This window comes from Cololabis saira, chromosome 1, assembly GCF_033807715.1.
Source record: "Cololabis saira isolate AMF1-May2022 chromosome 1, fColSai1.1, whole genome shotgun sequence".
NCBI lineage: Eukaryota > Metazoa > Chordata > Actinopteri > Beloniformes > Belonidae > Cololabis > Cololabis saira.
In genome coordinates, this window is record NC_084587.1 from 30,009,753 (window position 1) to 30,036,785 (window position 27,033).

Genomic DNA, 27,033 nt, shown 5'->3' on the forward strand with positions numbered 1-27,033 from the left:
GCTGTGCCCCCATTCGCTACCGTTATATGGATAAGCGGCTCGCACAAAACTCCTAATATCTTCCGAAGAACTCCAAATGACACCAAACCTTTCTGGGTGAGTATACGACCATAGAAAATGCCAGAAATAAGGTCCAGGTTGTAAAAAACGAAACTTTCCCTTTAAAGTAGCCGTCTGTAAGAAATGGCCAAAACTGGTACTGCAGTCACTTTCAAAATATTGTTGAGCGGCGTGTACCCTCCCCCTCCTCCCCCCGACCAGAGGTTGCCAGGTAGGCTGCAGAATGCAGCAGGAACGTAGGCTGCCATGGCTGCGATAATTAGAGCCGAGCTGGCAACCCGGATGCCGAAACAATACTGACTTGGTGATTGGGAGATAGGTGGAGGGTGGAGCTTCAGAAACAATACTGACTTGGTGATTGGTAGATAGGTGGAGGGTGGAGCTTCAGGCCAAAACAAAAAATGACAACATAAACATCAGTTGAGGGCTGCAACTCCTCTTTTTAAACTGGAATATCCTGGCTTGAGTGCTGTTGTCAGTGACATAAGTATTTGAAATGAACATGATTTTTAAATGTCTGTTAACATATCGGGGTCATTTTATGATTCGTTTTATTATTGCTCTTACATACAGCTCCTTTAACAAGAAATCTATCAGGCAGCTGCAGCTGATCCAGAACGCTGCCGCCAGAGTCCTTACAAACACCAGGAAACTGGACCATATTACACCGGTCATGAAATCGCTACACAGGCTTCCAGTGAGTCAAAAGACAGAGTTTAAAATCTTACTGCTGGTCTACAAAGCACTGAATGGTCTTGGACCAAAATACATGCTGGATCTGTTAGTTCCTATGAAGCTCCCAGACCCCTGAGGTTCATCTGGATCTAGTTTGTTGTGTCTCAAGAACCAGAATCAAGCAAGGTGAGGCAGCGTTCAGTTATTCTGCTCCTCACCGGTGGAACAAACTTCCTGTAGACCTGAGGTCTGCTCCAACTGTCAGCTCCTTTAAATCAGGGTTATAAACATTACTGTTTACTCAAGCGTACTCCTAAATGAAATACTTACCTGCTGTACTCTACTGCCCTTATTTTTAACAACTTGTGCTTTTTATTATTTTACTTCTTTTCTTATCATTTTATTCATAACTTTATTTCATTCTATTTGTTATTTACTGTCTAATTATGTCTTGCCGCTTTTAATGTCGATGTAAAGCACTTTGAATTACCTTGTGTGTTGAATTGTGCTATATAAATAAACTTGCCTTGCCTTGCCTTAACATCTATTGGGATTTATGAGCAATTTTAAAAGCTCCAGTGTATGTTTCACCTTTTGTTTTGTTTCAGTTTGATTGTGACTTTTATTGTTCTTCTTTAGTGCAAAAGACAATAATTGTGACAGTTGTACTGGACTTTTGAATATGTGCAACGAACAAAACTTCCAGTACCGAGTGTAATGCCCTTGTGCAGATATCTGCAACTGAAAAATTTACACAACTGTGATTAGTCCTGAAAATCAGCTTGAAGGAAGGAAACCACCAACATCTCATATCAAGATATTGGTGGTTTGCAGGGCATGACATTCTCATCTTGGGCTTTTTAAAATAAATAACACTTCTCTTGAGGTGTTTCAGGATTCAAAATAAATTCTAATTGCTAAAAGGTCTACTAGAGGAAGTGCCCTGATTTATTCTGTCTACATTGCAGGGACCTTCACACCCTCTAACAGAGGAAGTCCTGTCCCTGTTTTTTTGTATCAGCACCACAGAAACGGTGGAGCTTTCCCTTCATGAAAGGATCCATCCATAACTAACGGTACAGAAACTGGTCCAGATGGTGTTAAGTGCAGTGAAACTTACAGTACCACATGCTGAGCTGCATAACATAAGTGTATTATCAAATTTGCAACACTATTTTTGGTCTCTACCATTTTAAATGGATAAACATGTCATGGGCAATGTGTAACTTCCGTCTCTTGCACAGGGACATTTCAACACACGGGGAGACTGGAAATCGAACCACTGGCCAAGGTTGACGGTAATACCACTGACGTGGTTTTTGAAGTGCTTTAAAAATGATCAATAAAAAGCTAAATTCTGAGTTTGCTGAGGTTCCCATACTTAATGTAAAAAATAAAAGGTTATAGTGAAATGTGACTTCAGTGGCACAGAGAACCCATGCAAAACTAAGTTACATTGTTCTTTATTTTAAGAATAGCCATTTTTAACTGTATGAGGATGATAGACTCAGGACATTATGTATAGATGCATGTCCTACAATGTTCTTTTCTGTTGGCCTCCTGTGTGTGAGCCTTTAGGAGGATCTGAGAGGAGCTGGAAATGTGGACATTTTTAAACGTAGACTAAAAACTCTTTGGTCTGGCTTTTATGTAGCATCAAATGTTATAGTTTTATTCTGTTTAGCATTTTTTAGAGGTATTTGTTTTATTTATTTATCTATTTCTTGTAATGTTTTTATTATTATTATATTGTATTGTTGTGGACTGACTATTTTTTTAGCCTTAATTCTTGAACTTTTATCATTTTTTTTATTAACTATATTGTATGTCAGTGTGCATTGGTCTCCCAGTTTTTATTTTAGTTTTTATTATGCTTATTTTTCAGTCAAAAATGTTAAGCACTTTGTATTTCATGTATGAAAGGTGCTATACAAATAAAATGTGATTGATTGATAGGTGTCACGTTGAAAACAGCGGTAAAGGAAAACTTGAGATTCATACATTCAAATCACAGCCTGATCATTTTCCTGTCAGCCTACTATGATATACAGCACGTCAGATGTCGGTCACATGTTTCACTTACTCCACCTGCCACCGCATGATCAGGTCTTACAACTTTGATATTCGCCACTGACTTGCCTCGCCTCGAGTGAACTTTCCCCGCCCTTGCAAAAACACGCGGAACATCTGCACGGCCGGCTGAACACACCGCCGTTTCATCTCGTTTTAGGGAACTCGCGCTTCCTGAACGATGGCTGTTTCTGCACTGTTGCGGAAAACTTGGTGAAAACTCTGCAGACGCCGTGCAGCTGTGGTGCGGCTGCAGCTCTGAGAGGCTGCTCCTGCTGAAGTCCGGGTTCGTCCTGATTCTGCAGCTCAATAATGTCACTACTTACGCAGCTGCGAGATGAAAGGTGAGTGTTTCAATAGGAGTCATGTAAACTAGTGTAGGCTATGTTTAATTTGGGTACTCTTTATATTTATTTGAATCTGGGTTATGATGAACAGGGTAATGAAACTAGCAGAGGACTGTCAGCTGCGTAGTTTTCTGTTTACTCTTAAGCAGTTTACATTTCCATCAAACCAACGTACAAACAGAGGTGGACAGAGTACTCGACCCCAGTACTTGAGTAAGAGTACAAATACTACTGGTCAAAATTTACTCCGTTACAAGTAAAAGTAGCTCAATATTACTCGAGTAAGAGTAGAAAAGTACTTGCTTTTAAAGGTACTTGAGTATCCAAAAGTAAATGCTTTTAAATGTACTTTAAGTAAAAGTAAGAGTAAGAGTAAATTTCTTATTTTCCACATCAGTAAATTACTATATTTTTTCTAAATTAATTTAAGGATCTTTTAACTCTTGTTTCTGAGAATTAACTCTTTGAAACCAGCTGCACTGATGTGCTGCTTTCAGAACCACAATGTTATATAAAACCTGCAGAAACACCCAAAACAAATCAAATGAATGGGATCATAAGAGGACAGCAGATGATGCAGAGTTTATTAACAATCATGAACTGAAACCAAATGAACCTGCACCATCCAACTAAGTCTGAATCCCCCTCAAAGACCACTGCTTTACAAAAGGCTATGGGCTATGTCTTGACTTGTTGCGGCTCTGTCTTGCCAAACGCAGGCTACTTTGGCGGTATCGTTTTGAGGAGGCTTGACGTATTTCCGCTTTACGTACATCCCAGTGGAGAGCGTGCACTGTGATAGGTCTCCTCCTTTGACAAAAACAGCTTGTGTCCAATAGGATTTTAGGGAAGAAGAAAAAAGAGCAGACCTGAAAGTAACGAGTACTTTTCAGCCTTCCTAGAAATTTACTCGAGTAAAAGTAAAAATATTTGTCTTGGAAATGTATTCAAGTAAGAGTAATAAGTACCAAAGAAATCCAATACTCAAGTAAAGTACAAATCCTCTGGATATGTACTTAAGTACAGTACTCAAGTAAATGTATCTGTTACTGTCCACCACTGCGTACAAACAATATAATCACGAGTCACATTGAACTATTTGAATTTTTTTTATTATATAGGCTATTTATATTGAATTAGTTGATGTGAAAATATAGATAAGCTGTAGCCTATTAAAAACGTGTTTCTGTGTTTCCAAGTGATTTTGATCAGCTCCCTCCCGACATCCCCATCAGCGCCACCATTGCTGACATTGAGGAGAAGAAAGGCTTCATTGATTACTTTGTAAGCAACACCAACTACCTCCAACTTTCAATCGAGCCCAGCTCTATGCAATTAGTGCACGTCACCATACCATGCAGTCTCTTCAGAATATGTCTGTAACATTTCAGAGCTGTGCGGTCTGTGCTCCTCTTGCAGAGGTTTGTGATTGAGGTGAAGACTAAAGGAGGGAGTAAGTACCTGATCTACAGGCGGTACAGGGAATTCCTCAGCCTCCACCAAGTACTCCAGGCCAAATACTCTCCTGAAAACCCAGAGAAAGTCTCTCCCAACACCTGCGTCCTGCCTTCCCTTCCAGGTGAGTGAGATAGATAACCGCAGTGGCATGCAGACATGGAATTTAACACGGAGTCGTATTTCACATTGTTCAAATACATGTTTGTCAGACAGCTTAGCTTGGTTCAGCTGAAAATGTATTGTATCCTGGGATCAGGATTTTAAGCTTAAACAAACTTTAACTCCTTTTATGTCAACAGCATCAACCACTAATATTTAATTTTGTCAATTTACTTATCCGACAAACAAATACAGCATAGACATTGAATACGTTTCCCTGAAATCCCTGATAGGAGTGTAACTTGATTTTGTAAACACTTTTAAACCAGTTTGAATTATGTGATGTTATCATTATTGTCAACATGCATTGCATATTTTTACATTTTTGCCAAATGTGTTTTTCTCTGTGCTGTATGCAACTATCAATGCAATAGCAGGCCCATTAGCTGCCAACAGGTTCTGTTCCAAGAGTCTGTTCAGAAATCAATTTTGTTGATAGGTCTAGGACTTGTATCGTACTGTATGGTGAATGTGCATAACAGTTTTAACGTCGGACAGCTAGATTTGAAGATTTGCTCAATGGAGGCAGGCCCTGGTGGTCAGAGCAACTTTTCTTATTTCCGTGCTGACTTCAGCCATAAAGTTGGACTATTGACTATTGGAGGGTGCCAGTGAAACAGCAGCATGGATAGTTGCTGGCACAATGTGGCAAAGATTCAAATTACAATTGTGAACAAGTGTAATTTGAACGTTTGTCACATTGTGCAACCACTTTGTACGTATTTCAGTTCACAGCTTGAATGTTTATTAGAAGGGGGATATATGTAGTTATTTTTTTCCTTCAGGAAAACGCTGTTTGGTTTATCTTCAATATTATGTCAGGTGTTGTGGTCGGTAAGATTTTAAATAATAGTAGGAATTCTGTTTCATATTTTAGTTGTGCAGATTTAGTTAGTGCAGCACAGTCTCTGCTGTGACATTTGACAGCTATACTTAATTCTTTATATTGGAATTATCATTTGGAAGTACATTTTTGTTGTTATTTAGTGATTAGTATATCTTACACTTGTGATTCAAAATGTGAACATGATCAATTTACCATGACAAGACCTGCACTACAAGATGTAGGTATTCTGACATTCAGACAGAAACTGTGACCCAAAAACCAAAATAGTTGCTATATGTACATATGTAACGTTGTGGTCATTTAACCACATCCTCTGTACTTATGTGATGACCAAGCTTAGATTTTTATTCAACAGTAGTCCATTAAGTGTTGATGTTTGTCAGCTTCAGTGTCTGTAATGACAGTAGGGATGCACTGATTGCCAATTCTGTTTTTGTTAACGGTTTGATCTGCTGATGCTGATTCTTGCAGTTTATTTTCTTTCTTAGTACTATGACTGAATATACTGTAAGAACTCGGTCAACAAAAGCTTAAAACAGAGGTTACTGGCTGTGTCCTATTCTACCTTTTGCTTTCGGCCTCTTGGCCATAGTTGGCTTCATAACATTGAGTATGTTCATCAGGGTGATGATGATCTTAAGTTTTGGATTGTTTTCCTAAACTTCATGGGGTTTCTTCCTTTTTTGAGTTACTTTAATTTTACAACTTGCAGAAGTTGATTTCTTTGCGGTTCTGTACTCACCGTGCAAAACTTCCACAACATGCCATAGTGCCTGTGTCATCATGATGTTCTTACTCACCCACCCCCGCAACATCCCCTGGCTAACACCAAGTTCTGCAGTATAAAGACACATTTCCAGCAATAGAAATAATATTTAGGATGTCCTACTTTAATGATGATATTTATTTTGTTATTTTTCATTCAGAGGATAATCAGGAGGGAAACTGTGATTGCTTTTACTGTGCTGATGGAGATTTTTTTGCTGTGTCAGGGCTCTGCTGCTGTCAGAATGCAGTGCAAACTGTACTTTACTGCATCAGTTCTGCCTTGTCACTCTGTAACCTTCACCTTCAGATGCATACATTTTGCCCGACATCATGCAAATGAGAAGGAACAGACTAGGCTACAGTTGGCTGAATTTCTTAATTGTAGTCAGGAGATATGAAACCTCATCTGAGCATGGTTTTAAAAGCACACATCTACTGCACATTCATCATAGCTTCACTTTTGTGTCTGTATATGTAGATTGGACAGGGGCATGAACAGATTTGCTTCATACATTTTAAAACACAGTAGCTGCAGAAGAAATCAAGAAGGATATTGCAACAAATAATTATTTCAGTGGCCTTACAGATTTGATTACAATTTAGCCCAAGTTTGGATTGAACTTGGTGCTATGCAGTTTCTATGTAAGCCAGAAGAGTAAAGCGATGGTTTATTTTTTAATGCAAGCTGCTGCATTAAAATGTTGAGCTTGAGCACTCAAGGTACTGGATTATAGCCCTGATTCTCCAGTGAGATATATGTCACCTGAAGAATAAGACTGCTCTCATTTAGTTGAATAAAATTGACTTAACACTTTTAGACCATTAAACCCACTAACTTTACCTCTCTTCTCACACATCTTTTGAAACAGCAGCCTTACCTTAAATCACCTGAAGCCCAATTTCTGTGTTCGTGGATAAATGTCAGAAAGTCAGCATTACCGCTCAAACCTGGTCTCCCAGCGCCACAGAAAAGTATAACCTAAGGTTAGCTTTTAAATGAATATCAGTAAGTAGCTTGACATGAAAGTCATCAGGGAAGAGCAGATGGGGACAGATGAATGCCACAGGGAAATACAGAGACTTGCTGGAAGTGAAAGAAGAGGGGGATTTTTTTATCTTTTCCCAAGTGGGCGCTTGTATCTGTTGCCATCATGCACCTTGCCAGATATGTAATGGCAGCAAAGGGAGCAGAAGGATCTGGAGATCTAAACACCATTTTCTTTAGTAATTAGCCCTTTACACACAGCGGTCGTGTTATATTGGCGCAAAAAAAAGCTGTTGTTGTGAAGCTGCTCTTCTGCTTTCGGACCTCTGACGGGGCAAACGCAGCATGCCTGCATCACAGAATCACAGGAACATCGTTGGTGAGAATGTTTCAAGACACTGGCTTTATGCGTAGCGCTCGTCTCCCCTTTGTTTTGCTATTTTAACCAACACCCAATGTCTTTATAGTGGCACAACAAAAATGTATTTTTGTTCCACCTTGTGGTTGGACACACACACACACACACACACACACACACACACACACACACACACACACACACACACACACACACACACACACACACACACACACACACACACAGGTAGAATATTGGTAAAAATGTCTCACCTTGGAAGTGGTGTGTGTATAAAGGCTCTAAACTAATGTAGCAGCGAGAATCAAAACCAACCCCGTACACACACAGTACAGGTCTGCCACTGGCCGCTACAAAACTGCCTGCACTTTTTCCCTGCATGATTCATAACAGACCTTGACTTGAACAACAAAAGGTTATTGATAAGTGGCTATAGAATCGAGGCGTTATTTGAACTTCAGACCTTACAGCATTTTACTGCTTGGAAAGTTTTACTACAAATATTTATTTCCATTATACCACTCCTGCACAAGTTAACAAGATGACAAGTTTGATTCACATGAAAATAAATAACATGGTGACTTCATGCTCCTGTCACATGGGGATTGCTCTCTTTCTAACGATACTTCAGTCGTTGAGTCGCAGTATGTTGTATCTACTACAATTCTTAAGTTACCAAAAAGGGGGAGGCAACATGGAAAATGCATAAGAAAAAAAGGGAGTGATTCTTGCATATGGGTTGACTTCATTCCTGCATTTCACATCTACAACACATTCTAAAAAAAGGTGCTGTCGGATAATTTAGTCGCAGAAGGAGGTAAAAGGAAATGGATAAATAAAAGCAGTTTTAAACGGGTGCATTTTCAGTTTTAAGACCATCTTAACCTTTTCTGATTTGGTATTGTAGCTGTTGGGAACATCATTGTGGTATTAAGTAAAATGATTAAAAACTGAACTGTAGCTTCAGAAATATGAGTCCAATCACGAGTACATATTTATAGGTGTAATAATTAAGATCCAGAAAAGAAGTATTTGACAAGGAGCTGCATTAAAGAAGATATAGCTCTACGAAAAGATGCCTGTACTGGACAATCACACAAAAGCTTTAGATGTAAAAATATCAGCTGGTGCAGTAATGAAATAACCACGTAATAGTACATTTTCAGGCAGAACATATAGAGATCTGCAATGCACAAGTCTAAATAATGTAGTTTCCCCCAAAACGATTACTTTATTAGTTTTTTTTATAGCACCTCTGATTAAAGAAATGCAGACTATAAGCATGTACTTCCCAGACAAATGCTCATAATCATGCATATCCAGGCTTCAGTCGATGGCCATGCTGCTGGGTGACTGTTTGTCCTCATCACCTTGGGTTTATTCAGCTTGTTGTTTTCCCATAAGTCTGTCCGTCAGAGAGCGGGCAGCAGCATCTGTATTGATTATTGGAGGCTGGAAACCGACATCTGCACCAATAAAAGCCTGAAGGCTCTGGTTCGGTAGCACGGACCATTGATTTGGGAGAGATGAGACTGAGCAAGGTTTGTGTGAATGTGTGTGTTTGAGTGTGCGTGTAGATTACATTACGTATATCTTAAACATCAACTTGCAGTGAGCTTTGATCATTCCAGATTAATCATAAACCACATTCAGATTGTTTTTTTTTTTTATACAATTCTTGTTTATCTTATTTACAAATTGAAAGTCCAAAATATCAATACATTTTGAATTCTTAGACTATAGCTACATTAAATGGCATCTGTTTAGGCACAGCTACATCAGCATTCACTATTCAAACAATAAAAAGGTCACGTTTGGGGGTCTATGACCACCTGAATCAAACCCAACTAACCAAAGAGTTAACCCTGTTCGTGTCTCTAGATAAAAGTCAGAGAGTAACCACAGTAAATCCAATTGATCCTGTCAAGATTCTGCAGATCATTGATGTTTCAACCCACACTTTCACCAAAGCTGCTTGGATTCATCAGCATTAAAGGCCATGCAAAATATCACAGAAATAGAAAAAGAGCACCCGGAGGGAACCCACGCAAGCACGGCATGCAAACTCCACACAGAAAGACCCTGCCGGGCCTGGGAGTCAAACCGGGGACCTTCTTGCTGTGAGGCAACAGTGCTAACCACTAAGCCACCGTACTGCCCCATATGGATTGTTACTTTAAAATACTACATTACAACAAAGATATTTATTTTAAGCCCATTAACTCGTTTGATTTGTTCTTTGACATAACCCACTCAAGAAAGTGAGCCTTTATTGTGGAAATTTAAATCCATTGTTCTTACACCTTAAGGCTATAATGTCGTTCGCTATATTTGGAAAGTTCTACTTTTCAAAAATCTCCGATTTAGCATCTGCCACTACGGAGTGCACTGCTTTAATTGGAGTGCTAGATTTCATCAGGATGGAGAGGGAATAAGGTAGACAGGGGAAGAGTGGCGGGAGACGGGGAGGATGGGTGGTGACTATGTGGGCAGAGAAAAGTATAATGGGAGACGTTTTGAGGTCTGTCTGGTCAAAATGAAACCGTTCTTACAAATAGAGAAGAAACACATCAAAGTATCACTTTGCCAGAGTCATTATGGGTTTCTTCTCTTTTCAGAATGATCTTGGATGACAGATATTACAACACATCCAGGGAGCGTTTAGCTCAACAAGGCTGGGGGATGTGAGGTGAACAGACGAGTGAGGGATTCATCACTCATTAAACGAGTGAATTAGTGTGACTGAATGAGCTGTTGTGCACCAGAGTGAATGAGATGAGTGAGACCAAGAGAAGGGAGAATATTGTGGTTGAGGGTCATTAAGACTGCTAAATGTGACGTAACAGTGAATTAGATGACCATGGATGAATTGCCAGGGCTTGATTTAGTGTCATAGTGGTCTTTTCTGTGCCTCAAACATTTTTAACTGAACTTTGTGCTATATAAGAAATGAAGGGTTATATTTTTTTTAATTATGGCTAGCATTTTGCAATTTTCAGAATAAATAATTCGATTTTGTACTTTTTTGTTTAGTTTTGCAATAGATGAGGTTCTCACTTACAAAAATTATTGAATGCCTGAACAGGCAGGGGGCAAAATGAGATTGTAATAAACATCTACAGAGCCGTTGCTACCTTTGGGACTTACTGAAACTCACTCTGTCCAATACGGTAATAGCAAAGCGAAAAAATAAAAAGTGTGCAACAGTGTTCAGACTTCCTATAGCCAAGCTGCAATGAACACAGCATGCTTTGAAGTTGTGAGCAGAGATCACAGGTGGAAATAAATACTGAATCCTGAAAACAGCTCAATGGATCACATATGTAAAGACCTAAATGATTGCAGGCAAAATTCACAGAGTTGTGGTTTTTGAGTTGCTAGTTACTTCACTCAGACACCCAGGCACGTGCACGGACAAAGAGAGTGATTTTTTTTTTTTGTTTTAAATCTACCCGTTAAACTCAGTTACCCTTTTTATATGAGAGAAACAAAATCTTCTTTAAACACACTTTCTCCTACTATTATTCCAAATGAGCTTTAAATTACCTTTACACATTGTGTTGTCCATATAATGATTTTTAGTTTCTTATCTGCAGCCCAAGCAACAAGAAAAAAAAATTGCACCAGGTATTAGGAGGTTAAGGGGTTTAAACCTTTACAGTCTAAGTGAATGTACGCTGGCCTTTTTGTTCTATTTTGTGTGCATTTATTTACACTTTTAACCTACTCTAAAAAATGATTAATTCTTTGTTTTTTATGTGCAACTTTAATTGTGCAATCAGGAAAAATCTACATTGGAAACAAACAGGAGATTGCAGAGAGCAGAATTCCTGAACTCAACACGTACATGAAGGTAATCACATTTAATTTCATGCAGAGTGCAATTTTTTTTTCCTTGAGTACAAAGGAAAGAGTTGTTGGCATGCTTACAATCTTTAGCAGCGTACAGTAGCCTACATCTTAGTGGGTTGAACGATGCTGTAGGTGGATAAGCACCGACTCGGATATTTCAGCAGTAGTTTGGAGTTGGAGCTCAACATGTAGGCGTTGCTGCTCCTCTCTCTTTGCTCTGCCCTGTGCCCACATCATGTCTGACTGACTCGAGTTGTGGGACTTTTGACATGTTTCACTGTTGCTCCATCGCTAAAAACATGAGCAGGTTCTATTTCTCCCACTCACTCTCTTCTCTTTACTGCTTTACACTTTTTTTTTTCAAGCAACCTACATTGCTCTCACTTTGCCACACACTATCGCCTTTGCTCTTGTACCATTTTTGGCTTTTTCTCCTCTCTGTTGAATCCAGTCTTTCCACAAGTCTGCCTCGACTCTCATGCATTTATCCTTCTCGTCATTCAGTCTACCGTAGCTTCTACACTTGTTTTATCTCGGCTGACACCTTGAATCATCCACTCTGATTTCCCTCATTTTTCACATCATTCCTGCTTCTATACCTCTTTTTCCTGTCTTTTACTGCAAACACCCGTCTAAGTATTGCATCACGACCTGTTACACCAGGGGTATTCAATTAGATTCAGCCGGGGGCCACATCTGCAAAAGGACTGTATGGAGAGGGCCGCACAATTTGAAAATGTGGGGGTTTTCAAAATGTATTTTGCACTCAAAGACGAAGACTTATGTAAATATAATACATTTGTATTATACATTTGAATATATCTAGTTTACATATGAATTATGTATTAATTGTCTCCAGATTTAGTAATTGTGAATGTTAAATATAATATTCAGATAAAGAAATATTATTTTGAATGCAAGTTCATTTTGAAACCATGCATTGTGCAAACTTAATGAAATTGATATTGACCTACTTTTAATAAAACACGCCATAATGACAAAGCACCACTTTCCACCAAGATTTCCTTATTTGAATATTATATTAAGCACAAGCATTTCAGTCCATAGTAGCCAGTTTGATGTTATAAATAAGCAACCAAAATATTAACCATAAGCTCCTTTATTAATGAAACATCTGTGCATTATATCAGCAAAACAAAACAATCACGAATTATAGGAGGCTTAGAAGTTCCATCTGAAATGCAAAGTCCTAACTTATTCAAATGAAAAAAATTTCAGGCCAATCCTAGAAGCCTAATGATGTAAACAAGTCCTCTATACAACGGAGGTTAATAATAATGTGACAAACATTAACACTGTGCAACACTGGCAAAAAATCCGAAGTAAAAAACATCTCCAACAGAGATTAACATGTACAAACACTATGCATCGTTAACCAACTAAAAAAAGGCTACCAAGCATCTTAAACTTAAATGCGATATGCATTCTCTGCACACATTACAAATAAAAATCGCACCTTGTGTGAACGCATTCCAGGCATATCTGCCTGTATCTGTAGGCTGTTATTAACTGTTTTGTTTTTTCCCCACTTATTCCACCGAACACCGAAAGTGTTTTTTTTTGCTATTTTCGGCCGAACCTTCGGTGCATCACTATTATAAAAAAAAAAAAAAAAATTTCAACAAACACCCCCTTTTTTGAAATATGACCAGGGGCCACATAAAAGCTCCTGGCGGGCCGCATGTGGCCCGCGGGCCGCCAATTGAATAGCCCTGTGTTACACAGTATCCTTCCATAACTTTTGCCTCATTCACCTTATTTCTCCTCTCAGAGGTTGCTGGCTCTGCCAACATGGTTGTTGCATGATGAGACGCTCAGGATGTTTTTCTACCAGACTGATCAGGACAGTCAACATCAACCACGAGCCCTCAGGCGTCTCCGCCCTCCTACCCGCAAAGTGTAAGCCCCACAACTAAACAGTCATGTTAAATATATGCAGGTCTTTCTTGGTTCTGTTTGACAGTATTTAAATCAGTGAATTGACCTTTGGTAATAGACTGTTATGCAGTTAAATGTTTGCTAAATTGTAGAAAAAGCTTTGCTCAAAAAAAAAAAAAAAACATTCCCAGAACATTAAGTTGAGGTTGGGTGGGGGAATACGGCAGCTGAAGAAAAACTCTGCTGGTGTTAGATATAAGATGAACGATCAGCTGGAAGTATCAGGTTACGATGGCCTGCATGAGAAAATGCATGAAAATAATTGGATGTGTGGGAATCACCTGGTCAGCTAACAGCTGATGAATGAATCACTGTTATGCTTGGATGATGCAGAAGATTCCAGAAAATACGAGCACAACTTCAGTGCTGTGCTTGAACTACCTCAGTTTTTATCAGTAGAAGCAACAGCTTGTAATATGCCTAATTATGTGTACAGTATATGTTGCTTTTGTATCATAATACACATGTAAATTACAGGAATATCTATTTTAGGATTCATTCAAAAAAGAGTATTGTTAATTATCAACACCTATTAAAAAAAAAATGTCAAAACCGTTGACATATGAAAAATTTCAAATAAACCTTAAATATAGTAGATGAATGAAGCAGCTGTTTACTGCAGTTTTAAGATGCATGACAGAGAAACACAAGATCTACAACAGAGGATTACTCTGGTAAAAACAGGACCTAAGTGCACAGCAGTCCCTTCAGAGCAGCTACACAACTTTAAGGCTCTATGGGAAGTATCCATAGAGCCTCATTACCCTTTTTACAGTCCACTTCCCGATTCAGAGTGGTTATTCAACGTTCTGATTGGCCCAGTTTTCATCTGGTGTGGTTACAGCAGGAGATGTGGTAAATGAGGACTCTCTCAACAGGACATTATGTAAGGGTCTCACAAGTTCCCCTGATCTTCCAACACCTCGTATAGACGTAACATAATTCAATTTTGTATTAAAATGTTTTCAGGAACCAGCATTTCCTCTTTTGTGTATTGCCACATGTGATTTTCTGAATGTCATGAACACTGCTTCAAGCAGCAGGCTCAGTCGCTCCCCCTACAGGTGTGGAGGATCTGTCGCTTTTATAGTGCTGTCGAAGGTTTTCTCTTGTTTGGTCTCTCGCTCCGTCAGTCTCTCATTGTCTCTTCCGTGATTATATTCTTGAGTCCCTTACTTGCGTACTTAGTGAAGTTCGCTTAGACGGCGGGGACGGGAATCTAGCAGTTTTTTTGCTGATAGGGACAGGAGACAGCACGAGCTTGAAAAGACTTTATTAAAGTAAGCAAATATTCCTTCGAATTATATCGAAACTAATATTTGAATATAAAATAAAATATTTTCTGCTGTTAAAAATTCTATATTCTGCATCTAACTATTTTTACTCCACCCAGTCACTTTATTAGATACACCTGGTATAGTGAGTAAGGTGGTGAGTGAGTATTTTTATTTATTTTTTTTTACATAATGTATGTGTGTATACACTAGAAAACTAAGATTGATTGCATGTAGTATTTCAGTAGACGTGTGCTTTTTAACACTGCTGATGTGTGCTTTTCTTACGAAAGGTGTGAAAATGATACATTTTTGTTCTTCTTGGCTTTGGTCCAAATACACATTTAAAGTGCGAGTTTGGAGACATGCAAGCAGAAATGTGACTCAAACTTTCACTCTGAACCACACTGCAAAGTCAAGGCATCGGTAACCTTGGAATTGTCAGACTTCAAGGAGTCTCAGTTGTTGGAATTACGTGTCTTCATGAAGCATATTTTCTTGCTAGTCCAAATTGCAAGCAATGTGTAATTAGATTACTTAACACTGTTCCTCTTTGTCTTCTAGGAAAACAGTCAAACCACCAAAGATGGAAGTCTTCTCCTCCCCCAGGGCTGAGGTACTTTTAGTTACATATTTTGTTGTTGCTTTGGTTACGATTGCCATGGCCACCCACGGAGTAACAACCTTTTAGTTAAACAACCACGCAGAATGCATCAAATCACCCTGAGAAATACCTTATGATCCTGTCAGCAGCACGCTTAGCGTGGCTGCATTTCATGACATGCACACATGCAGACATCCACAATACAAATTAATCACAAATTATACAAATGCACACAGTGAAGCAACCGTATACACAAGTATATTGATTAATACTATTTCTGAATACGTGTTCTGTCTTGTGCTGCACTTTTACTCATGTTTCTTTTCTCTTGACCTCATAAATACTGTCATTGCTTCACTTACATTTTAAATGTATGTACCCAATTCTCCTTTGATATCACTCTTCCTCCTTTCATACCCCTCTCTCACCATGCTCCTCCCTTCCCTGCCCCTTGCCTTAAACATCCCCTAAATTACGTCCTTTTCCACTCTCTCCATCTCTTAACAAGGCTGTAACCATGTCTCATCCCTCTCTACTCTGTCCCCTTGTCCACCCGATCTTGTCGTTGTTATTCTATTCACACCCTCCTTCTTATTGATGGACAAAAAAGGAAAGACAAACACTGTTGGGGTTGTTTATCTGAATGCTATAAGTGTTTGTGAGGTTGACCAGGTTCCACAGTGTGCTGGAAAAGAACACGGTTAGATTCAACTATTAAATGGTGATACTCCAACAAACTCTCCATGGAGGCAAAGCATGGCTTTTGGGGTTTGTACAGTCATCACATTTAATTTATCCTTCCAGAATTGTGAGAGGCCTTATTGATGCAACTCTCACCTTAACCTTTATGTGCATTATTAAAAAAAAAAAAAGAAAAAAAAAAGAACACTCTGACCTTGAACATTAACTCACCCTTTTAACTCTCATGACTAAAGTTATTATTACAAATCTCTACCGAGTATACAATATTTATCCTAACAGCCATACATTTTGTTAATATTCATGTCATCCAGTTTGGGGTCATGGGTCCTGAAGGCATTATTTTATAATAATTTGTGTTTTTCTCTCTCTCTGAGTGTGTTCTTTTTTTTGGTATCTTCTTTTAGGGAAGAGGCCCCGTCCTCATGAGGCTCAAGGTCATTTCTCTGGAACTAGAAAGGGTTAGAGCTAAGTTTAGAGCTACGGTGTGAATAGAGATTTGGTCAGACTAGCTCAGGCTAGGCAGCACGGTGGCTTAGGGGTTGGCACTGTTGCCTCACAGCATGAAGGTAATTGGGAGCCTTGGAGTCATTTGGTTGTTCGTATTACATGATTGACTGACAGAGGGTCACATACAACAGAATTTGCCAGCAACTTAGCTGATCTCTAAAACCACATTTTATGAACAAACGCATATGCGAAATTAAGCATAAACTTAAAGGAGCTTGAGGCCGGATTGTGGCAAGATTTATGAAAAAAATCCGTATACATTTTAAGTTTTCTAGTAATAATGTCAGATGAAGCGTTCCAAACCCAAAAGAATGAGCCCTCTAGTGTATCTCTCCGTTGCCTTGAACAGACTGTGTGCTGCAAAATGTGCTGCAATTCGGTCCCGAATTTCCCGCGCTGGGTGGCGGATGTGACGTCACATGACGCTGCATGCACGTTCCCCCCATTCTCCTGTGCCGACTTCACTGTTGGCTGCAGTACCCCCAACGGCCGTCGTGGTGAAGGGTGGCGCTAGAGAGTCTCATTTCTTAAAAGGAGCCTCAAGCTCCTTTAAGGGTAAAAACCATTCGTAATGACAGCCGCCTGCTGTATTGTGGTATGCTAAAATTTAAACATGATCTCTGTCTTGCTCAGTGGACTTGAACTTTAGGATTCCCTTCCTCAGTGACCTCACCTAGTTCCTTGGTTCTTTCATTGATTGTAGCCTAAATATAGTTTTTTCCAGCTAACAGCTAAATGCATTCGATTTGTTTAGCAGCTGTTGGTTATCACCAATGTGTCGGTAGCGTCTTTGAGTTATTCACACACAATCAAAGGTTGATTCCTGCTGACAACCTTCTGACTTGCCCACCTACAATCCTGACGGTTTCAACAGAATCGGGCAAATCATCTTGTCTGAAAAAGTCTTAAGGTGTAACTTGTGATGGTTGTTTAAAAATAATCTCACAAATCTCACTTTTTATCATTATTTTGATGTAGATATATAATTTTCACACTTCGCCACGTTCACACTCAATTTTAACAAGGATCGGCTCATAGATGGGGAGCCTTTCAGATAGGATGCAGTGGACGCTGCACTTTGTTCTGTTCTTCGTGTTTCTCGGGGCAGAGCTGAGAGCCGCCCAAAGACACGAGTCCCTCTGCTGTCCCCTGCGTCTTTTACTGAACTTGAGAACTTGTGACGACACCTGAACATGTTCATTTGCAGATAACCTGACAAAGCACAAAACCAATGGAATAGAAGCTGATTCTGTTATCTCGCTTTCTCGAGCTGTGCAATATGAGTTGACATAAAGAGCAAAGCTCTGGTGTAGAAACAAACTTGAACTTTACATGTTCCCAAAGTGATAGACACTCTGCCTTCAGACTAAAATGTTCCCCTGGAGCCTCACTTCACACCCCTCTAGCTTTATCAGCTTCTGTGGTTTTCTTCTTAGCATGCTCTCAAACTCGTTTGACTCATCTTGAAGTCCACTTCTAAATGATAGTATCCAACTGCAGCTCCTGGAAGCCCAAACTGTCCCAGCTTCTGTCTTTGTTTGAGTATACCATGGACCCCTCCCTTGTTTTCTTTGACATGAAAAGACATGGACGTTTAGATTGGTATAAAGGTATTTTTCTTGGGATCTTTAAATGGAACATTAGCTTATTTTGAATGTCCATGTGTGTGGCTGATACACATTTGCCCATTTGTATAAGAGGCTTGTCTCTACTGTATACAGCCTCCATTATGAGGACGTGTCTGCAGGTGAAGTGTTTTTCAGCCCTCGAACTATCTGTGCTTTACACACTCACAAAAGCATTTAACTTCCATAACCTTGTTCTACATGAAAAAGGTGAGGCTTTAATGCACATGCACACACACACACACACACACACACACACACACACACACTCACACACACACACACACACACACACACACACACACACACACACACACACACACACACACACACACACACACACTCACACTCACACTGCTTTTTTCCCTTTCTGCACACTTCAGTGGTCTTTTATTGCTAAACTCCCTCCTCTCTGTCTTCATCCCCTCTCTCCCACACAGAAGTAAAACACTGGTGTACACCACTCATGAAATTGCCAGCCTACTCAACAGTTATTTTAGCTCTTTCGTTTTCTCTTTGGAAAAGTGAGCCCTCCTCTGTGTGTCCGTGCATGTCCTGCTGTGTGTGTTTTTAAGCAAAGGAAACAGGCTATTAAATTCCATCCGAACAGTGATCAATGGCTGTGAAGCTTATTATATATATGGATAAGAGGAGAAACAGGCATTTGCCACTGCTGAGCTGGTTACAAGCACCAGTGTGTCACGCTATGACACTTTCCACTCCACTTAGGATGAGCTCATGCTTCGCATCAAACAATATCATGAGTTATTGTTGTGCTCTGTTACTATGAGCTTTAAACAAGGCCACTGAGAAGGGCTGCTCTTAGTTAGCGTCATTCTAAATATTCATATGCTGGAGGAGTGTTTTTTTCTGGTATGAAAAATTAGGATTCATTTAGAAGAGACCATACAAAGGATTTATAAGAGGTGTAGAGTTTGTTCAAGATACAAAAAGAAGATTGACACAACTGCCCACAAGGATCTAAGATGGATACATACAGTATATTAAGACTAAAAGTGTGCAGTAGAAGTTTCATTGGTCTATAATGATGTGGGCTGTTAAATAACTGATTAAATAACCATAGAGAAGGTTTGATGCAGAAGATCAGAAGAAGCTATAGCAGTAGTAATGTTAAGGCCTTGGCTTTTCTTTTTACTTCTTTCAAACCAGTCAAAAGTCAAGTGATTGCACTTGAAAACGAGTATAAAGGACATGACGGCAGATGATGGCATCAAAAGATGTTACATAAGCTTTTGTGTTTGTTTTTAAACTGTTAAAGCTGAAGAAGGCCGTTACATTTGGATGCTATTGGATAACAACTCCAGCATTGAAAAAGGGCTGATTATTGCACACCCACCCAGAGATGGGAAGGACTCACCAAAGAAAAAGTCTGCAAAATAACCTGATTAGAACTTCACTAAAACACATGTGTGTATGTTTTAAGGTAATTTAGATGGACGAGGAAAAGGTAGTTTTGATTGTGATGACAGACATTTTGGAACAATGCAATGTTTACAGTTATGTAGCACCTTTTAACAAGCGTCCATATTCAGCTGGAAATTGAGGACACTAGTTGCAGGAGTTTCGGGAGAGGATTCAGAGGAATGCCTCATTCCTGTCTTATATACGATTCAAGCTGCTCAAGAGTCCTGTGTCCTCTTTGTTATATTTTTCTTTCACTAAGCACCCTATATCGCAATCATCCAGTCTTGATGTCCACCCTTGGCCCATCCACACAGAGGTTTCTTCAGAGTCTTGAATCTTTTGATGACATTATGTACTGTGGATGAAGAGATATTTTTATGTACTGGTAATTCTGACATGATTGTATGATGTGTAGATGGGTTTTTGCAGTTTGGTGGACCTCTGCCCATCTATATTTTTAACAGACTTTGGTTTTTAAACCCAGTCATGTCACTGACATGTTGCCAATTGTCCTAATTAGTTCCATGTAAAGTTGCTTTCATCAACAAAAATTTTGACTAAATATTGGCCGGGTTTCCCAGATCAGTTAAGTAGTTCTTAACAGCGAAAGACTTCTTTCAAACCTTCTTAAGGAGCCTGTGAAAGAAAATCGCGTTTCCCAGAGTTGCTCTTAGCTTAAGTATCTCTTTCATTAAGAAGGAAATGAAAGATGCTGCTGACCCAGTCTTTACAACCATCTTAGTGAACAAAGACTCACAGATCCAGCCGCGTCAGGCAAATCAATATCACACCAAGCAATGAGATATTAAAACAATGCACCCCGCACAAATTTTGATCTATTTTATACTTTAGATTTATATTGTTTAGCATTTATTGGTGACAGCAAAGGAAAAAAAAAAAGAAAAATAAGGAATAACAAGTGTGTTCCTGTATATGCTTTATGCTTTACGCACAAATAAAACGATCATCATGAATATCATTTATTTGATAATTTGGCTGCTATACAGCATGTTCTCTCTGCAAATCAACCGCGTCGCCGTGCGCGAAGCAGAACTGTTTTTATGAACGCATTCGTGCGTCAGCACTTCAGTCCCCTGGACGTGTCGGACCGGGCTGTCAGGCAGCCGTGACACCGATCCTCCTGCGCCGCGCCCGAGCCCGAGCACACCTATGTGATGACAGGGAAGCAGCAGCTGAAAGAACGGGATCCTTTGATGAATCGTTCATTACAGTCTCAAATATAATCAATGGTGTCGGTTTATATTAAAGAATCTTTTTGCCCAGAAGAGAAAAGAGCGAAGACAACGACCCATAACTATTTTCTTCTCTTGAAAAAACCCACCTGCCGACTCGCGCTGTATACAGCGCGAGTCGGGATGCATCATTCAGAAAAGGAGGAATACGTGCGAGGCGGGGATGATCTCTGCAATCTGAAGCCCTCTATAATTGTAAAAAGAATTTCACTTATCACAGGTTCTTTTTGGAACATAACCCCTGCGAAAAACCAGGGTTTGCTGTAATTCCACGTTGCGATTTGCGAAACTCGCCTTCTCTTGGCTCATGTTTTTGAACGCACACACACGCCCACCCCGTTTACTCCCGGTCTCCGTGTGTGGGGAAAAAAAGCCTCACTGTAGCCAGAAATAACGGAGTAACGCACTGTTTGGATGAAAAAGGGTCATTGAATTATATTTATCATCTTAATTTTTTATTATAACGCACAGGCAGCAGTGAATTAGTGCGTTAGGCAGCAGTGCTGCGTGTGAAAATGCGCTGATAGTGATCGGTGATCGATTTGCCTGGCATCGATTCATTTGGTTTCAGAACCGGACAGCTGCTCCAAAGAGCGTCTGAAAGAGCGAAACTAAAGGACGGTGTTAAGAAGTCATCTGGGAAACACCCGTATCTTAGGGTTCTCTCTTAGTTCAAACCTTCTTTGAACTTCTCTTAAATCCTTAAGAGAGGTTGGATCTGGGAAACCCGGCCATTGTCGTTAACGAACCTTTATCACCTGAGGAAAATGAGACAAGATGCAACGAAAATGCTGGTCATGTGACGATAACGATAATTAAATATATAAAGCAATATCGTAGACGAGTTGTCGAGTGAGACGAGTGATGTCATGTAAAATGAGCCTTTTGAATTCTAAATTGAACCTTTTCTCATACAGTATGTGGTTAAAGTCTATGCAGAAGGTGGGATTTACTGGTGGCTAATTACATTCTGACCGGATGGGAAGTTCTCTGCACAGATGGACAGTTGCACACAAATAATTTCACCAGAGATACTTCACTTCAAACCCTCCTGGAAAGAGCCACTAGAAAAGAAAAATATCACAAAATGGGAAAAAAATTTCAGGGTGGACTTGAGTTCCTCAAGTCAAACATCCGAATCAGGAGGAACAATACCGGTTCCGTCCTGGGTCCTGGAGGGGTCATGGGAATTTGCCCAGCCAATCCACATGTGTTTGGTGGACTTGGAGACGGCATTGACAATTGGGTCTGCTGCTATGGCCCATCCATTCCTTATGAAAATGGATCAGGAGTTTGTTCCACAATACTGGTACTCAGTTGGCTTAATTTACAGTAGGAGTGCACTCTGTCAGGCCTGCCCTTTTTCATTGATTCCATTCACAACCTTTATGGACGGAATTTGTAAGTGTAGCCAAGAGGCGCAGGGAGCTCAGTCTCTCTTGTGGTCTCAGGATTCCATCTCTGCTTTTTGCAGATGATGATGTCCTGTTGGTTTCCTAAAGCCATGATCATAAGCTCTATCTGGAGCAGTTCACAGCCAAGTGTGAAGGGAATCCACACAAGTTCTGTCATCCAGGAGAGACTCAGGGGAGTAGAGTCAATTGAGACTGGCCAAGGAATCCAGTTAGGACTCCTGGTAGCCTCCTGGATAGGGAGGCACGTCTAGCTGGGAGAAAACCTTGAGCCATACCTAGGACAATCTAAAGAGATTATTTATTTATTTATTTATTTATATATATATATATATATATATATATATATATATATATATATATATATATATATAATATACACACACACACATTTCTCAACTGGCCAAGGAATGCCATGGTGTGGAATAGCTGTGGAAAAGGGGGGGTCTCTGCTTAGGTTGCTGCCCCTGCCACCCGGACCCATATTAACAGAAGTTAGTGAATGGATAACATTTAATTTATCTCTGGAAAGAGGGCAGAAAAATTGAACTCTTATCTTCACTTCCCTATTGTCAGACTAATGAGCTGAGGGTTTAACAAGCTCATTAAGATGGATCTGTTCAAGACTAATTGTACTGGGTGATTGCTCCTGTAACTCTCTGAACCGAAGGGTTGTTAAGCTACATTCAGTCTGGTGCTGAACACTCATTTTACTCCAAAATCAAATACTAGCTTATAATAAATATTTGAAATCGATAGACAGAATCACCTTGATTTATTGATGTGTGTTGCTGGTCTTTATTACATGAATGCCTTTGAGGAGACTCTTAAACATAGCACAAATGTCTCAGGATTAACACTGCTGCTCTATTTACCTCTGGCTTGTTGCTGCACTAATGAGAAAATGGCTTCCGTACTTTTGAGAATTTCAGTTAAGCCAATTTTTGGTAGCAAGTAAGAGTGACTAAAAAATGTAAAAATCTTTTTAATTTTAAGGCCAGAAATCATGGTGTGTGTTGGCCCATTGATTGATATTTAAAGTTCTTGTAGAAACTGCTGAACCCCTGAGCAGTGTAAATGAACAAAATGGTTAAGAGGTTTGTTTATAATATTCTACAGCCTGCCAGCTCCAGTCTTGCTTTAACAGAACTTTTTTTTTTTTTTTTTTTTTTTTTTTTTAACGTGCATAAAATAATACTTAAAGATTTTGTCAGTAGAAAAGACATGTCTGATCTTCTCCCATCTCGCTAAGCCAGGAGTTTGATTTGACAGGTGGCTGGGGCACATGTAGGGGCTTTTTGATCTCATTGCTAGAGGTGGGAAATTATATTCAAATGACCTAACAGATATTAAATTCCTGCTTTGCTTTTTGATCCATCCTGATGTGCACTTATTGTTGTCATTAATTTTAAGAAGCATTCATTCAGTGTTTGTGTCAGGTACTAGAAAAGATTCATGAAGACGGCAAAAGACGGGGGGGTAAAAGGAAAGGGACAAAAAAGCAGGGAAGCTTATGTTTATGGTGAAACAAGAGGAAAGGAAATATATTTGGTGTTCGTGTTACTGATAGCTCATCACCCTCACCACAGTTTCACAAATTACAGGCAACACATCAGTACTCTTATAAAACTACACATGGAGTAATGCATTAAAAATAGCAGCCCTCGTTTCTAAATGTGTACACGTGTATCTCTCTATTATTTTGTGTGTGTGTGTGTGTGTGTGTGTGTGTGTGTGCGTGTGTCCCCTCGGGGTCAGGGTAATCTCCGTGGCTTGTTAATCCAGCCTGCTCCCTCTCTCCCCAGCTTCATTAATCTGCCACCAGCCTGTCTCATTTTCTCTGAACACACCGATGCAATCATTGGAAGACACACACACATGAAGATACATTTTAAAGATATAATCCATACATTTTCAACATGTCAAACCCAATTTCTTTTGTGATCTGTCTTTAGTATTTATTCAGCAACAGTCTTTCTATAAGAAAAAATCCCTATTTATTAAATCTGTGTATGGTAGTTTCAATTGTTACGGGTTTCTGGTGTGTCTGCTACTCTCTGTGGGGACCATGAACATTTCTACTGAAGCTGATGATAAAGCACCAAGTCTCTGCTTTGTGGTGACAATCCCTTGCTTTTCCCAGCTGGAGATGTCCCAATTTTTTTTTTTTCCTTTTTTACCGTGAATTAAAAAATAAGACAAAATCCAACTAATATTTCACATACCAAGAGAGGGGTTGAGCAGCATGCCAAAGTCGTTAAAGTGGTTGTACCTTGCTTTTCCATGTTAAGTAACATATTTAAAGGAGCTTGAAGCCGGATTGTGGCAGGATTTATGAAAAAAATCCGTATACATTTTAAGTTTTCTAGTAATAATGTCAGATGAAGCGTTCCAAACCCAAAAAGAATGAGCCCTCTAGTGTATCTCTCCTTTGCCTTGAACAGGCTGTGTGCTGCAAAATGTGCTGCAATTCGGTCCCGAATTTCCCGCGCTGGGCTGCGGATGTGACGTCACATGACGCTGCATGTGCGTTCTCCCCGTTCTCCCGTGCCGGCTTCACTGTTGGCTGCAGTACCCCCAACGGCCGTCGTGGTGAAGGGTGGCGCTAGAGAGTCTCATTTCTTAAAAGGAGCCTCAAGCTCCTTTTAATATGATAAATTATTATTTAATGATCACAGGTTGCTCAAACACCAATATAAGGGTTCTCTGTCGAATTCCTATTACCAAAATACTTGGTTCCAGGATGCTGAGAGAGCTGAGTTACAGTATGAAGAGTTTTTTTTTCTAATGTTGACTCTCTGTGATGTCATAGAGAGCAGAATGATCCTATTATCCAGGCAATGCATGTCTCAGAGCTTCTGTGTTCTTTTAAAACAAAGAAGTTTACAAACCTGAAGCAACAATGGAGTAGCCTATATATATTTTTTTATTCCGGTGGGTCTGCTGGTACTTCTCACTGAGCATTTTGCTTTCGTTTCCAAGAGTCGTGTTTGAAATCCTGGTCGCTCCTCGTGAAGGAATCGCACAGTTGAATTAGTGCTACGACCCGATTTGCCTCATCCTCTCGCAGAGAGCATGCGCAATCTCTGTCACGTCAAAAACTATTATTTGTAGTTTAAGTGTTGCAAATTCACATTACAAATATGCTAAATAATGTTTTAATAGCAGGAAAAAAAGACCGCATTTCCCACGTACGGTGCGCGTCGCCGCGTACCCTACGCCGTAGGCTCTGCGTTGCGTTGGTGTAACGCGGAACCATAAATCAGCCTTCAGGGCAAAGCAGTCAAAATCTGCCTCTGCAAACACGAGTCCCGGCCCAGGCACAGCCCCTGTTATTTATAACGCCTTATAAATGTTGCTATTTAACAGTGTGCACTCTGCGCTGTTCTGAACACAAAGAAGTGTTCATTTTGCTGGTATGCGTTCATTGTTGTGTCTAAAAATGATGCGCAGTGCCGACCCAATCAGAAACGGTACGGATATTTTGGGATTTTTTTTATATATATAAAAAAATTGAATTATAAAAAAATAAAGGATCCCCATAACCTTTGATCGGGTGGGCAGGACGCACGTTTGGGTGGACACAGCCCACCCCTGCCCCAAAACCGGCCTCGAGTTCCAGTACACAGAGGTCTGACGGGAGGATTATGATCGTATAGTGTGAGCAGACGGGTCGCATCCAAGCATCGGCTCGTACTGTGTGAGAACATAAATCGTGGGCTGTGAACTTTTGAACTCCGCGATCTAGTCGTGCAGTGTGAGATGGGGCAGTCTCAAACGATTTAAAATATCGCACAGTGTATGCCCAGCTTAAGAGGCTTTGAGCGTGATACAAGATAAAAAGTTTTAAACGTTTATTCCGTCATCGTTCTTCTGCTGATTTGGATTTCTTGATTTATACTGTAGGTCTCCATGTGAAGCATAATGTTCATTCATTTCTTTTTTTTTTCATCAGCGAAAAAGAGGTGACTAATTTCCTTAAAAGATTCATGTCCAGAAATCACAGTAGCTGATCATATTGAGTTACTCGCATGTGCATTCACATGGCATTTAAAGGGGACCTATTATGAAAAACACGTTTCTCTTGCTTTAACATATATAAAGTGGTCTCTCCTCAGCCTGCCAACTCAGAGAAGGAGGAAAGCAACCAAATTCTGCAGTGTCTGTACAGCCGCCCGGATGAGCCGTCCAGTGTGATGTGGCTTCTACGAGCCGTTCAGATTCTGCTCCTGTCGTTACGTAACGACGGGCGTGATACATAGGTTCGCCTCCGATGCGTGAAACCACGCCCACAACTAACTATGCCGGCCGGAGCTTCCGCCATTTTTCCTAGCGGTGTATCGCGTCATTCAGGCAGCCAATCAGCACAGAGCCTCATTATCATAGCCCCCCCGTCCACTCAGAATCCTTCATAGATAATGAGGTTAGAGAATGGGAAGATAAAGACATGGCTCAGAGGCTGAATTTCTAATTTATTTAGCAAAAACAATCAAAAGCTTGTTTTTAAGACATTCAAGGCCTGTTTAAAATGGGTATTAGATGCCATAATAGGTCCCCTTTAAGTTATCTCATGACCTCTGTGTTTACTGAAATAGGGTTGGTCAATGGTGGAATCTTTACTTTATGAATCAGACATGGTACATTTGTATGAGATTAAAATAACAGATGTCCACTG

At 39.9% G+C, this 27,033-nt stretch overlaps 2 protein-coding genes across 4 annotated transcripts in view; one reads left to right on the forward strand and one right to left on the reverse strand.

Annotated features, from left to right (window-relative positions):
- Positions 1-27,033, reverse strand: part of LOC133442628 (parvalbumin-7-like) — a 470,342-nt gene that overhangs the window by 18,176 nt on the left and 425,133 nt on the right. The window lies entirely within an intron of this gene.
- ncf4 (neutrophil cytosolic factor 4) overlaps positions 2,908-27,033 on the forward strand; it is a 39,406-nt gene continuing 15,280 nt past the window's right edge. Inside the window, exons 1-6 of one of the 2 annotated variants that reach the window (XM_061720617.1) lie at positions 2,908-3,149; positions 4,352-4,436; positions 4,544-4,731; positions 11,528-11,598; positions 13,390-13,517; positions 15,395-15,446. In XM_061720617.1, coding sequence (XP_061576601.1) covers positions 3,143-3,149; positions 4,352-4,436; positions 4,544-4,731; positions 11,528-11,598; positions 13,390-13,517; positions 15,395-15,446 — 531 coding nt within the window. In that variant the 5' untranslated portion in view covers positions 2,908-3,142. The remainder of the gene's footprint in view (positions 3,150-4,351; positions 4,437-4,543; positions 4,732-11,527; positions 11,599-13,389; positions 13,518-15,394; positions 15,447-27,033) is intronic. The other variant, XM_061720621.1, reaches the window with a different exon arrangement.